At 51.6% G+C, this 15,155-nt stretch overlaps 1 protein-coding gene across 4 annotated transcripts in view; it reads right to left on the minus strand.

Moving 5' to 3' along the window:
- Positions 1-15,155, minus strand: part of LOC129846363 (tyrosine-protein phosphatase non-receptor type 12-like) — a 55,956-nt gene that overhangs the window by 8,858 nt on the left and 31,943 nt on the right. For all 4 annotated transcript variants that reach the window (XM_055914292.1, XM_055914290.1, XM_055914289.1 and 1 more), the window contains one exon: positions 6,678-7,555. In XM_055914292.1, the coding sequence (XP_055770267.1) occupies positions 6,678-7,555 (878 nt within the window). The remainder of the gene's footprint in view (positions 1-6,677; positions 7,556-15,155) is intronic.

The raw sequence follows: 15,155 nt of genomic DNA on the forward strand, positions 1-15,155 counted from the left end.
TTACACCCGTGCACACGGTTGGTTGGTACGCATGCACTGTCCCCCCCGCCACCCACACAAATCCATCCCAGCCACCCACCAATCCCCTTTCCAGGACCCCCAGCCACCCACCAATCCCCTTTCCAGGACCCCCAGCCACCCACAATCCCCTTTCCAGGACCCGCAGCCACCCACAATCCCCTTTCCAGGACCCCCAGCCACCCACCAATCCCCTTTCCAGGACCCCCAGCCACCCACCAATCCCCTTTCCAGGACCCCCAGCCACCCACCAATCCCCTTTCCAGGACCCCCAGCCACCCACCAATCCCCTTTCCAGGACCCCCAGCCACCCACCAATCCCCTTTCCAGGACCCCCAGCCACCCACCAATCCCCTTTCCAGGACCCCCAGCCACCCACCAATCCCCTTTCCAGGACCCCCAGCCACCCACCAATATCCTTTCCAGGACCCCCAGCCACCCACCAATCCCCTTTCCAGGACCCCCAGCCACCCACCAATCCCCTTTCCAGGACCCCCACCCACCAATCCCCTTTCCAGGACCCCCACCCACCAATCCCCTTTCCAGGACCCCCAGCCACCCACCAATCCCCTTTCCAGGACCCCCAGCCACCCACCAATCCCCTTTCCAGGACCCCCAGCCACCCACCAATCCCCTTTCCAGGACCCCCAGCCACCCACCAATCCCCTTTCCAGGACCCCCAGCCACCCACCAATCCCCTTTCCAGGACTCCCAGCCACCCACCAATATCCTTTCCAGGACCCCCAGCCACCCACCAATCCCCTTTCCAGGACCCCCAGCCACCCACCAATCCCCTTTCCAGGACCCCCAGCCACCCACCAATCCCCTTTCCAGGACCCCCAGCCACCCACCAATCCCCTTTCCAGGACCCCCAGCCACCCACCAATCCCCTTTCCAGGACCCCCAGCCACCCACCAATCCCCTTTCCAGGACCCCCAGCCACCCACCAATCCCCTTTCCAGGACCCCCAGCCACCCACCAATCCCCTTTCCAGGACCCCCAGCCACCCACCAATCCCCTTTCCAGGACCCCCAGCCACCCACCAATCCCCTTTCCAGGACCCCCAGCCACCCACCAATCCCCTTTCCAGGACCCCCAGCCACCCACCAATCCCCTTTCCAGGACCCCCAGCCACCCACCAATCCCCTTTCCAGGACCCCCAGCCACCCACCAATCCCCTTTCCAGGACCCCCAGCCACCCACCAATCCCCTTTCCAGGACCCCCAGCCACCCACCAATCCCCTTTCCAGGACCCCCTGAAACATCTCCTGGTGCTTGACCACTAGTCAGCTCTCGTCTCACGCAGACACACACACACACACACACACACAGACACACACACACGTTGCCTGCTCAGTCTGCCTCAGCTCACCCAGCCTGACCTCTCACATGCTCACAGCCCTCTCCTCTCCATCCCTTCCTCCCCTCCACCACTATCTCCACCCTCCACCACTATCTCCACCCTTCACCACTATCTCCACCACCATCTCCACCACCATCTCCACCACCATCTCCACCACCATCTCCACCACCATCTCCACCACCATCTCCACCACCATCTCCACCACCATCTCCACCACTATCTCCACCACTATCTCCACCACTATCTCCACCACTATCTCCACCACTATCTCCACCACTATCTCCACCACTATCTCCACCACTATCTCCATCCTTCACCACTATCTCCATCCTTCACCACTATCTCCACCCTTCACCACTATCTCCACCCTTCACCACTATCTCCACCCTTCACCACTATCTCCACCCTTCACCACTATCTCCACCCTTCACCACTATCTCCACCCTTCACCACTATCTCCACCCTTCACCACTATCTCCACCCTTCACCACTATCTCCACCCTTCACCACTATCTCCATCCTTCACCACTATCTCCACCCTTCCATCTCTACTGAGGAGTCTTTCCACATCAACTATCCTCCCAGACACTGTCTGCTTCCTCACTCACACCCAGCCTAACACTACTCTGTCTGCTTCCTCACTCACACCCAGCCTAATACTACTCTGTCTGCTTCCTCACTCACACCCAGCCTAACACTACTCTGTCTGCTTCCTCACTCACACCCAGCCTAATACTACTATGTCTGCTTCCTCACTCACACCCAGCCTAACACTACTGTCTGCTTCCTCACTCACACCCAGCCTAACACTACTCTGTCTGCTTCCTCACTCACACCCAGCCTAATACTACTCTGTCTGCTTCCTCACTCACACCCAGCCTAACACTACTCTGTCTGCTTCCTCACTCACACCCAGCCTAATACTACTCTGTCTGCTTCCTCACACCGAGCCTAACACTACTCTGTCTGCTTCCTCACTTACACCCAGCCTAACACTACTCTGTCTGCTTCCTCACTTACACCCAGCCTAACACTACTCTGTCTGCTTCCTCACTCACACCCAGCCTAACACTACTCTGTCTGCTTCCTCACTCACACCCAGCCTAACACTACTCTGTCTGCTTCCTCACTGACACCCAGCCTAACACTACTCTGTCTGCTTCCTCACTCACACCCAGCCTAACACTACTCTGTCTGCTTCCTCACTCACACCCAGCCTAACACTACTCTGTCTGCTTCCTCACTCACACCCAGCCTAATACTACACTGTCTGCTTCCTCACTCACACCCAGCCTAACACTACTCTGTCTGCTTCCTCACTCACACCCAGCCTAACACTACTCTGTCTGCTTCCTCACTCACACCCAGCCTAACACTACTCTGTCTGCTTCCTCACTCACACCCAGCCTAACACTACTCTGTCTGCTTCCTCACTCACACCCAGCCTAACAATACTCTGTCTGACAACGGCACGGGGGGAACCAGAAGCAGAAAAAGGTTCCAGGAGACATTGTTCATTGTGAAAACACATTATTGAGCTATAGTCGATTGTGCTTAGCTTCAGGTTATCCACACCACTCGCCTGCAAGCAGAGCCATTTGTGCATCCATAGCCCACTTTATTTCCTGTCTAGAAGTCTGCGATTACGCACGGATGCTCAAATGGCTATTCTAGCGTGTCTAGTCTCCTCTCCTGTCTGAAACACCCTGTTGAGGCCTAGCAACCTCTCTCCTGCCTGAAACACCCTGTTGAGGCCTAGCAACCTTTCTCCTGTCTGAAACACCCTGCTGAGACCTAGCAACATCTCTCCTGTCTGAAACACCCTGTTGAGGCCTAGCAACCTCTCTCCTGTCTGAAACACCCTGTTGAGGCCTAGCAACATCTCTCCTGTCTGAAACACCCTGTTGAGGCCTAGCAACATCTCTCCTGTCTGAAACACCCTGCTGAGGCCTAGCAACATCTCTCCTGTCTGAAACACCCTGCTGAGGCCTAGCAACATCTCTCCTTGGGGGAAGCAGAAACAGCCTGGTACATTACAGTCTGTGTCCCAAATGGAACCCTTTTGTCAAAGGTAGTGCACTATATAGGGGGCCAGTTGGGCTATAACCTACATTGCAAACCAGCTCAGTCGTGGGGCAGCCGGGGGCCAGCAGAACACATTAGCCCTGTTTGCACCACAGACAGATGAAAGATTAATCCATGCTTTGGCCCACAGAGCACCGCTAATGGCCCCCATCCAATGGGGTGACATGCAGGCAGACACACCTCCCCCGCCAAGCACGGCTGGTCAGAAAGCACCACATGCCATGAGCTCAGAGACATGAACAGCAGAGCCCGCAGTCACATGATCAGATGTTTACTCATCTCAACATCAGAACATTTCACATAGTCAACAAATCATCCAATAACAGACTGTCTTACATTACCCCTCTCCACATAACCCCACCTAAGAGTTACATTACCCCCCTCAACATAACCCCACCATCTTTACATAGCATCCTGTACCATCCTGTTCTGTCCCTTCACTGTCACAGAATACTATGGTAACTCCAACTATAGCCTTGAGTCTGCAGCCTAAACCCTAAGGTCTGCAGCCTAAACCCTAAGGTCTGCAGCCTAAACCCTAAGGTCTGCAGCCTAAACCCTAAGGTCTGCAGCCTAAACCCTAAGGTCTGCAGCCTAAACCCTAAGGTCTGCAGCCTAAACCCTAAGGTCTACAGCCAAAACCCTAAGGTCTGCAGCCTAAACCCTAAGGTCTGCAGCCTAAACCCTAAGGTCTGCAGCCTAAACCCTAAGGTCTGCAGCCTAAACCCTAAGGTCTGCAGCCTAAACCCTAAGGTCTGCAGCCTAAACCCTAAGGTCTGCAGCCTAAACCCTAAGGTCTGCAGCCTAAACCCTAAGGTCTGCAGCCTAAACCCTAAGGTCTACAGCCTAAACCCTAAGGTCTGCAGCCTAAACCCTAAGGTCTGCAGCCTAAACCCTAAGGTCTGCAGCCTAAACCCTAAGGTCTACAGCCTAAACCCTAAGGTCTGCAGCCTAAACCCTAAGGTCTGCAGCCTAAACCCTAAGGTCTGCAGCCTAAACCCTAAGGTCTGCAGCCTAAACCCTAAGGTCTGCAGCCTAAACCCTAAGGTCTGCAGCCTAAACCCTAAGGTCTGCAGCCTAAACCCTAAGGTCTGCAGCCTAAACCCTAAGGTCTGCAGCCTAAACCCTAAGGTCTGCAGCCTAAACCCTAAGGTCTGCAGCCTAAACCCTAAGGTCTGCAGCCTAAACCCTAAGGTCTGCAGCCTAAACCCTAAGGTCTGCAGCCTAAACCCTAAGGTCTGCAGCCTAAACCCTAAGGTCTGCAGCCTAAACCCTAAGGTCTGCAGCCTAAACCCTAAGGTCTGCAGCCTAAACCCTAAGGTCTGCAGCCTAAACCCTAAGGTCTGCAGCCTAAACCCTAAGGTCTACAGCCTAAACCCTAAGGTCTACAGCCTAAACCCTAAGGTCTGCAGCCTAAACCCTAAGGTCTGCAGCCTAAACCCTAAGGGCTGCTAGAGCAGTTGAACTATGGAACTAGACACCATCTAATAACATGGGCAGTGTGGTGTGACACTATCGTGCCGTGGTCAGTGTATTAGCCTCCAGGGAAACACCATTATGTGTGTGTGTGTCTTGTCCTCATTCTACAGTGGACTAGGACTGGGTTGCCATGGTAAAATGTCAGATTACGCATTTACCGTACTTCAGAAAATGAGTGACTATAGCAGGTCAGAGTTGGAAGACAAAATACAGAAATAATTCAGTTTATTGACACTTTTGGGGGGGGGGGGGGGTATTACAAGACATGATCATTTTAGTTCCATGGTTTAACAAGTTTTATAACAATATATTCAAAGTATCCAAACACTATCTGTTTTATACAGAATTAAAATGTTAATTCTCCACATAAGCAGTCCATAAGCAAGTCTGTATGTATAATTAGTCTATATTGCAAGCCAGTGTTCTGAAACTGTCAGTTGGACTGGTCAGTTGGACTGGTCAGTCTCCATTGTCCCTTGCAGTGCTGTGTGTTTATATAGATCTGTGGTCTACATACCTTGTGTGTGTGTATATGTGTCTAGACAGCCTTTGACAGCCTGTCATTACAGTGTGGCCTGCCAGTGCCCTCTGGCCACGGACGTAGTCTCCAGCTCTCCACTAACTGACCCTAGATCTGCCTGTCAGCTGCTGCTCCACCCTACAGCTGACCACAACAACCACTGACCCTTAGTCAGCCTGTCAGCTGCTGCTCCACCCTACAGCTGACCACAACAACCACTGACCCTTAGTCAGCCTGTCAGCTGCTGCTCCACCCTACAGCTGACCACAACAACCACTGACCCTTAGTCAGCCTGTCAGCTGCTGCTCCACCCTACAGCTGACCACAACAACCACTGACCCTAGATCTGCCTGTCAGCTGCTGCTCCACCCTACAGCTGACCACAACAACCACTGACCCTAGATCTGCCTGTCAGCTGCTGCTCCACCCTACAGCTGACCACAACAACCACTGACCCTAGATCTGCCTGTCAGCTGCTGCTCCACCCTACAGCTGACCACAACAACCACTGACCCTTAGTCAGCCCTTAATATAGGACCCCAACCACCTGGGTTCAAATACCATTTGAAATCTTTAACATGCTTTTAGTGTTTGCTTTGGTCTTCCTGGAGACGTAAATTGATCCATGGCCTCCAGGCAAGCTCAGTCAAGCACAGAGAATGTATTTGCAATGATTTCAAATCGTGTTTGAACCCAGCTCTGACCCTCACTCCCAGCCCATCTTCTGTCCCTGTGTCTGGTTCCTAGTCTGTTTAGTCAGTAGTACCACAGCCCATCTTCTGTCCCTGTGTCTGGTCCCTAGTCTGTTTAGTCAGTAGTACCACAGCCCATCTTCTGTCTCTGTGTCTGGTCCCTAGTCTGTTTAGTCAGTAGTACCACAGCCCATCTTCTGTCTCTGTGTCTGGTCCCTAGTCTGTTTAGTCAGTAGTACCACAGCCCATCTTCTGTCCCTGTGTCTGGTCCCTAGTCTGTTTAGTCAGTAGTACCACAGCCCATCTTCTGTCCCTGTGTCTGGTCCCTAGTCTGTTTAGTCAGTAGTACCACAGCCCATCTTCTGTCCCTGTGTCTGGTCCCTAGTCTGTTTAGTCAGTAGTACCACAGCCCATCTTCTGTCCCTGTGTCTGGTCCCTAGTCTGTTTAGTCAGTAGTACCACAGCCCAACAGAGTTAGGGAAGTAGGTTAGGTAGTAAAAGCCCTAACGTAACCACGTACTTGATGCCGTTTCCGTCGGCGACCGTTGCTCGGCGATGGACATGGTCGACACCTTCCTGGGCGGGTGTTCGCCATGGGCCGCCGTAACCGTGGCCGTAGCCTTGGAGGACCATGAAGGTCTGGAACCCTCCCCTCCTCCAGTGATTCCTCCATCTCCCTTCACATCAGGGAAGTCTGAGTGCAGAGGATTGGTGAAGCTCAGAGCAGTCCTGACAGGGGTGGAGGAGAGGGGCTGGGAAGAGGTGGGGGTGCTCTCTGACCCAGCCACCAGGGCTGGAGGTGTGGGGGCTTTCTCTGGGCTGATCCAGCCTGCCTGACCCTCCTTAAGGGGCAGGTGGTTGGGGCGGGTGGGGAGGGGTCCGAAGGCGCCCTGGTGCGTTATGTTGGGGGGCCCCCCGTCGGCCCCTGAGTCCTCAGAAAGAGAGGAACTGGAGGTGTTGGAGCGGGCCTTGAAGGCAAGGGATCTCTGCAGCTTGCTGTTACCATCGAAGCTCTTAGGACCCTCCTGTAACGGAACCTTCTGTATCTCAATACTCAGCTTCCTCTCTAGACGGACGCCCCCGTCCACTGGGCAGGAGGGAGAGGGGGCCTGGGGGCCTCCTGAGGGGACACTGTCCAACCATGTCTTGTCTGAAGTCTTGTTATAGTTCTCCTTCAGGTCGGGGGACTGTTGGGCTTTCTGGGCTTTCTGGGGATGCTGCTGCTGCTGTGCAGAGGCCAGGACGTGGATGACAGGCTTGGGGTGGTAGCGGTCGTTGTCCTGCCGTACATTGGTGACGGTGGGGAAGGCAGAAGGGGGAGACGGGGTCAGGATGGGAGGAACCGGGCGTGGCTCTGGGGGCTGAAGGATCTCCTCTTTCACGTCCCCTTCCAACTGACTGCAGAGGGGGGAGAAGGAGCGAGAGGGGGGGAGAAGGAGCGAGAAGGAGCAAGAGGGGGGAGAGAGAAAATGGGAGAGAGAAATGAAGACAGCGAATAGCAATTCAAACTTTATTTCTGCCAAAATTCGACCACTAGATGGCAGACTTCAATGTACAGTACAATAGCGAGGCAAAACATGTATCTAAATCAAAACCAACTTCTCCAAACGTACATAATATCATGGATTTACCACAGTAATCTACCTGAAATACATCAGAACATAAGAGCAGATTACCCAGTGAACACAGGGGGTAACCTAGTTACCTAGTGAACACAGGGGTAACCCAGTTACCTAGTGAACACAGGGGGTAACAGTTACCTAGTGAACACAGGGGGGTAACCCAGTTACCTAGTGAACACAGGGGGGTAACGCAGTTACCTAGTGAACACAGGGGGGTAACACAGTTACCTAGTGAACACAGGGGGGTAACCCAGTTACCTAGTGAACACAGGGGGTAACCCAGTTACCTAGTGAACACAGGGGGGTAACCCAGTTACCTAGTGAACACAGGGGGGTAACCCAGTTACCCAGTGAACACAGGGGGGTAACCCAGTTACCCAGTGAACACAGGGGGTAACCCAGTTACCCAGTGAACACAGGGGGTAACCCAGTTACCCAGTGAACACAGGGGGTAACCCAGTTACCTAGTGAACACAGGGGGTAACCCAGTTACCTAGTGAACACAGGGGTAACCCAGTTACCTAGTGAACACAGGGGGTAACCCAGTTACCTAGTGAACACAGGGGGTAACCCAGTTACCTAGTGAACACAGGGGGTAACCCAGTTACCTAGTGAACACAGGGGGTAACCCAGTTACCTAGTGAACACAGGGGGTAACCCAGTTACCTAGTGAACACAGGGGGTAACCCAGTTACCTAGTGAACACAGGGGGTAACCCAGTTACCTAGTGAACACAGGGGGTAACCCAGTTACCTAGTGAACACAGGGGTTAACCCAGTTACCTAGTGAACACAGGGGGTAACCCAGTTACCTAGTGAACACAGGGGGTAACCCAGTTACCCAGTGAACACAGGGGGTAACACAGTTACCTAGTGAACACAGTTACCTAGTGAACACAGGGGGGTAACACAGTTACCCAGTGAACGCAGGGGGGTAACCCAGTTACCTAGTGAACACAGGGGGTAACCCAGTTACCTAGTGAACACAGGGGGTAACCCAGTTACCTAGTGAACACAGGGGGTAACCCAGTTACCTAGTGAACGCAGGGGGTAACAGTTACCTAGTGAACACAGGGGGTAACCCAGTTACCTAGTGAACACAGGGGGTAACACCGTTACCCAGTGAACGCAGGGGGTAACACCGTTACCTAGTGAACGCAGGGGGTAACCCAGTTACCTAGTGAACACAGGGGGTAACCCAGTTACCTAGTGAACACAGGGGGTAACAGTTACCTAGTGAACACAGGGGGGTAACCCAGGTACCTAGTGAACACAGGGGGGTAACCCAGGTACCTAGTGAACACAGGGGGTAACCCAGTTACCTAGTGAACACAGGGGGTAACCCAGTTACCTAGTGAACACAGGGGGGTAACCCAGTTACCTAGTGAACACAGGGGGGTAACCCAGTTACCTAGTGAACACAGGGGGGTAACCCAGTTACCTAGTGAACACAGGGGTAACCCAGTTACCTAGTGAACACAGGGGGTAACCCAGTTACCTAGTGAACACAGGGGGTAACCCAGTTATCTAGTGAACACAGGGGGTAACACAGTTACCTAGTGAACACAGGGGGTAACCCAGTTACCTAGTGAACACAGGGGGTAACCCAGTTACCTAGTGAACCCAGGGGGGTAACACAGTTACCTAGTGAACACAGGGGGTAACCCAGTTACCTAGTGAACACAGGGGGTAACCCAGTTACCCAGTGAACACAGGGGGTAACACAGTTACCTAGTGAACACAGTTACCTAGTGAACACAGGGGGGTAACACAGTTACCCAGTGAACGCAGGGGGGTAACCCAGTTACCTAGTGAACACAGGGGGTAACCCAGTTACCTAGTGAACACAGGGGGTAACCCAGTTACCTAGTGAACACAGGGGGTAACCCAGTTACCTAGTGAACACAGGGGGTAACAGTTACCTAGTGAACACAGGGGGTAACCCAGTTACCTAGTGAACACAGGGGGTAACACCGTTACCCAGTGAACGCAGGGGGTAACACCGTTACCTAGTGAACGCAGGGGGTAACCCAGTTACCTAGTGAACACAGGGGGTAACCCAGTTACCTAGTGAACACAGGGGGTAACAGTTACCTAGTGAACACAGGGGGGTAACCCAGGTACCTAGTGAACACAGGGGGGTAACACAGTTACCTAGTGAACACAGGGGGTAACCCAGTTACCTAGTGAACACAGGGGGTAACCCAGTTACCTAGTGAACACAGGGGGGTAACCCAGTTACCTAGTGAACACAGGGGGGTAACCCAGTTACCTAGTGAACACAGGGGTAACCCAGTTACCTAGTGAACACAGGGGTAACCCAGTTACCTAGTGAACACAGGGGGTAACCCAGTTATCTAGTGAACACAGGGGGTAACCCAGTTATCTAGTGAACACAGGGGGTAACCCAGTTATCTAGTGAACACAGGGGGTAACACAGTTACCTAGTGAACACAGGGGGTAACCCAGTTACCTAGTGAACACAGGGGGTAACCCAGTTACCTAGTGAACCCAGGGGGGTAACACAGTTACCTAGTGAACACAGGGGTAACACAGTTACCTAGTGAACACAGGGGGTAACAGTTACCTAGTGAACGCAGGGGGTAACACAGTTACCTAGTGAACGCAGGGGGTAACCCAGTTACCTAGTGAACGCAGGGGGTAACACAGTTACCCAGTGAACACAGGGGGTAACACCACAGTAGACCTCTATTTCCTCCACTGTGACATAACACAGTGGAATCTGGCTGAATGGAACTCAGATCAGTCGACCTGCCTTTCTTTCCAGGAAACTGAGGTTGTCTGCTAGAGTGGGTGACATGGTAACCACAGAGGGATGGAATATTCAGAACTTCAGAAAGGTGTGTGAACTGTGAAGTTCCATCTCCTGAACTCACACTTTCAGCAGGATGTGGTCGTGTGCCAAATAAAGATCACATGATGACAAACAATGGTTTATGCCCTGCACATGACTACGCAGTACACACACAGTCAGTGTGTTCTCAGAGAGTCCACAGTCAGCCAGCTAGGTCTACCAGTCAGCCAGCTAGGTCTACCAGTCAGCCAGCTAGGTCTACCAGTCAGCCAGCTAGGTCTACCAGTCAGCCAGCTAGGTCTACCAGTCAGCCAGCTAGGTCTACCAGTCAGCCAGCTAGGTCTACCAGTCAGCCAGCTAGGTCTACCAGTCAGCCAGCTAGGTCTACCAGTCAGCCAGCTAGGTCTACCAGTCAGCCAGCTAGGTCTACCAGTCAGCCAGCCAGCTAGGTCTACCAGTCAGCCAGCTAGGTCTACCAGTCAGCCAGCTAGGTCTACCAGTCAGCCAGCTAGGTCTACCAGTCAGCCAGCTAGGTCTACCAGTCAGCCAGCTAGGTCTACCAGTCAGCCAGCTAGGTCTACCAGTCAGCCAGCTAGGTCTACCAGTCAGCCAGCTAGGTCTACCAGTCAGCCAGCTAGGTCTACCAGTCAGCCAGCTAGGTCTACAGTCAGCCAGCTAGGTCTACAGTCAGTCAGCTAGGTCTACAGTCAGTCAGCTAGGTCTACAGTCAGTCAGCTAGGTCTACAGTCACTAGCCACAGGTAACTGTCAAAATAAAGGAAACATCAACATAAAGTGGTTTAATAGGGCGTTGGGGCACCACGAGCCAAAACAGATTTAATGCACCTTGTCATAGATTCTACAAGTATCTGGAACTCTATTGGAGGGATGCGAGACCATTCTTCCACGATAAATTCCATAATAAATTTTTTTTTTGGTGGTTGTTGAAAACGGTGTCTCAGGCGCTGCTTCAGAATCTACCAGAACTGTTCAATTAGGTTGAGATCTGGTGACTGACACACACTTTAAGCCTCCTATGCTCCTCTGAGACTCAGTCACTGAGATCTATTCTAGCCATGGTAGCCAAGATAATGGGCAACTGGGCATTTTTATACATGACCCTAAGCATGATGGGATGTTAATTGCTTCATTAACTCAGGAACCACACCTGTATGGACCACACTTTCAATATACTCTGTGTTCCTCATTGACTCAAGTGTTTCCTATATTTTGTCAGATACCTGTATGTTGTTCATGTGTAGGGCATGATGGGATCTTTGGGGGAAGAATATCACAGCTGTTCCAGTCTATTACTCTGAACACAGGCTCAGAACAACCTATATGGTGCTGATGACAACCATAGAGCTCCTAATATACCATTACTGAGTGTTTGATTCACGCAATGGCCACACGTACTGAGTACAGGTCCTAGACTAGACCAGAAAGAGTCTCCAGTACTGAGTACAGGTCCTAGACTAGACCAGAAAGAGTCTCCAGTACTGAGTACAGGTCCTAGACCAGAAAGAGTCTCCAGTACTGAGTAGAGGTCCTAGACCAGAAAGAGTCTCCAGTACTGAGTAGAGGTCCTAGACCAGAAAGAGTCTCCAGTACTGAGTAGAGGTCCTAGACCAGAAAGAGTCTCCAGTACTGAGTAGAGGTCCTAGACCAGAAAGAGTCTCCAGTACTGAGTACAGGTCCTAGACTAGACCATAAAGAGTCTCCAGTACTGAGTACAAGTCCTAGACTAGACCAGAAAGAGTCTCCAGTACTGAGTACAAGTCCTAGACTAGACCAGAAAGAGTCTCCAGTACTGAGTATAGGTCCTAGACCAGAAAGAGTCTCCAGTACTGAGTACAGGTCCTAGACCAGAAAGAGTCTCCAGTACTGAGTAGAGGTCCTAGACCAGACCAGAAAGAGTCTCCAGTACTGAGTAGAGGTCCTAGACCAGACCAGAAAGAGTATCCAGTACTGAGTAGAGGTCCTAGACCAGACCAGAAAGAGTCTCCAATACTGAGTAGAGGTCCTAGACCAGACCAGAAAGAACCTCCAGTACTGAGTACAAGTCCTAGACTAGACTAGAAAGAGTCTCCAGTACTGAGTAGAGGTCCTAGACCAGAAAGAGTCTCCAGTACTGAGTACAAGTCCTAGACTAGACTAGAAAGAGTCTCCAGTACTGAGTACAGGTCCTAGACTAGACCAGAAAGAGTCTCCAGTACTGAGTACAGGTCCTAGACCAGAAAGAGTCTCCAGTACTGAGTACAGGTCCTAGACCAGAAAGAGTCTCCAGTACTGAGTAGAGGTCCTAGACCAGAAAGAGTCTCCAATACTGAGTAGAGGTCCTAGACCAGAAAGAGTCTCCAGTACTGAGTACAAGTCCTAGACTAGACTAGAAAGAGTCTCCAGTACTGAGTACAGGTCCTAGACCAGAAAGAGTCTCCAGTACTGAGTACAGGTCCTAGACCAGAAAGAGTCTCCAGTACTGAGTACAGGTCCTAGACCAGAAAGAGTCTCCAGTACTGAGTACAGGTCCTAGACCAGAAAGAGTCTCCAGTACAGAGTACAGGTCCTAGACCAGAAAGAGTCTCCAGTACTGAGTACAGGTCCTAGACCAGAAAGAGTCTCCAGTACTGAGTACAGGTCCTAGACCAGAAAGAGTCTCCAGTACTGAGTACAGGTCCTAGACCAGAAAGAGTCTCCAGTGCTGAGTACAGGTCCTAGACCAGAAAGAGTCTCCAGTACTGAGTACAGGTCCTAGACCAGAAAGAGTCTCCAGTACTGAGTACAGGTCCTAGACTAGACCAGAAAGAGTCTCCAGTACTGAGTAGAGGTCCTAGACCAGAAAGAGTCTCCAGTACTGAGTAGAGGTCCTAGACCAGAAAGAGTCTCCAGTACTGAGTAGAGGTCCTAGACCAGAAAGAGTCTCCAGTACTGAGTACAGGTCCTAGACTAGAAAGAGTCTCCAGTACTGAGTACAGGTCCTAGACTAGAAAGAGTCTCCAGTACTGAGTAGAGGTCCTAGACCAGAAAGAGTCTCCAGTACTGAGTACAGGTCCTAGACCAGAAAGAGTCTCCAGTACTGAGTACAGGTCCTAGACCAGAAAGAGTCTCCAGTACTGAGTAGAGGTCCTAGACCAGAAAGAGTCTCCAGTACTGAGTACAGGTCCTAGACCAGAAAGAGTCTCCAGTACTGAGTACAGGTCCTAGACCAGAAAGAGTCTCCAGTACTGAGTACAGGTCCTAGACCAGAAAGAGTCTCCAGTACTGAGTACAGGTCCTAGACCAGAAAGAGTCTCCAGTACTGAGTACAGGTCCTAGACCAGAAAGAGTCTCCAGTACTGAGTACAGGTCCTAGACTAGAAAGAGTCTCCAGTACTGAGTACAGGTCTTAGACCAGAAAGAGTCTCCAGTACTGAGTACAGGTCCTAGACTAGAAAGAGTCTCCAGTACTGAGTACAGGTCCTAGACCAGAAAGAGTCTCCAGTACTGAGTAGAGGTCCTAGACCAGAAAGAGTCTCCAGTACTGAGTACAGGTCCTAGACCAGAAAGAGTCTCCAGTACTGAGTACAAGTCCTAGACTAGACCAGAAAGAGTCTCCAGTACTGAGTAGAGGTCCTAGACCAGAAAGAGTCTCCAGTACTGAGTACAGGTCCTAGACCAGAAAGAGTCTCCAGTACTGAGTACAGGTCCTAGACCAGAAAGAGTCTCCAGTACTGAGTAGAGGTCCTAGACCAGAAAGAGTCTCCAGTACTGAGTACAGGTCCTAGACCAGAAAGAGTCTCCAGTACTGAGTACAGGTCCTAGACCAGACCAGAAAGAGTCTCCAGTACTGAGTACAGGTCCTAGACCAGAAAGAGTCTCCAGTACTGAGTACAGGTCCTAGACCAGAAAGAGTCTCCAGTACTGAGTACAGGTCCTAGACCAGAAAGAGTCTCCAGTACTGAGTACAGGTCCTAGACCAGAAAGAGTCTCCAGTACTGAGTACAGGTCCTAGACCAGAAAGAGTCTCCACAACTGAGTACAGGTTCTAGACCAGAAAGAGTCTCTAGTACTGAGTACAGGTCCTAGACCAGAAAGAGTCTCCAGTACTGAGTACAGGTCCTAGACCAGAAAGAGTCTCCAGTACTGAGTACAGGTCTTAGACTAGACCAGAAAGAGTCTCCAGTACTGAGTACAGGTCCTAGACCAGAAAGAGTCTCCAGTACTGAGTACAGGTCCTAGACTAGAAAGAGTCTCCAGTACTGAGTACAGGTCCTAGACTAGAAAGAGTCTCCAGTACTGAGTACAGGTCCTAGACCAGAAAGAGTCTCCAGTACTGAGTAGAGGTCCTAGACCAGAAAGAGTCTCCAGTACTGAGTACAGGTCCTAGACCAGAAAGAGTCTCCAGTACTGAGTACAGGTCCTAGACTAGACCAGAAAGAGTCTCCAGTACTGAGTAGAGGTCCTAGACCAGAATGAGTCTCCAGTACTGAGTACAGGTCCTAGACTAGAAAGAGTCTCCAGTACTGAGTACAGGTCCTAGACCAGAAAGAGTCTCCAGTACTGAGTAGAGGTCCTAGACCAGAA

Source organism: Salvelinus fontinalis, unplaced genomic scaffold, assembly GCF_029448725.1.
Source record: "Salvelinus fontinalis isolate EN_2023a unplaced genomic scaffold, ASM2944872v1 scaffold_0507, whole genome shotgun sequence".
In the NCBI taxonomy this organism is placed as follows: Eukaryota; Metazoa; Chordata; class Actinopteri; order Salmoniformes; family Salmonidae; genus Salvelinus; species Salvelinus fontinalis.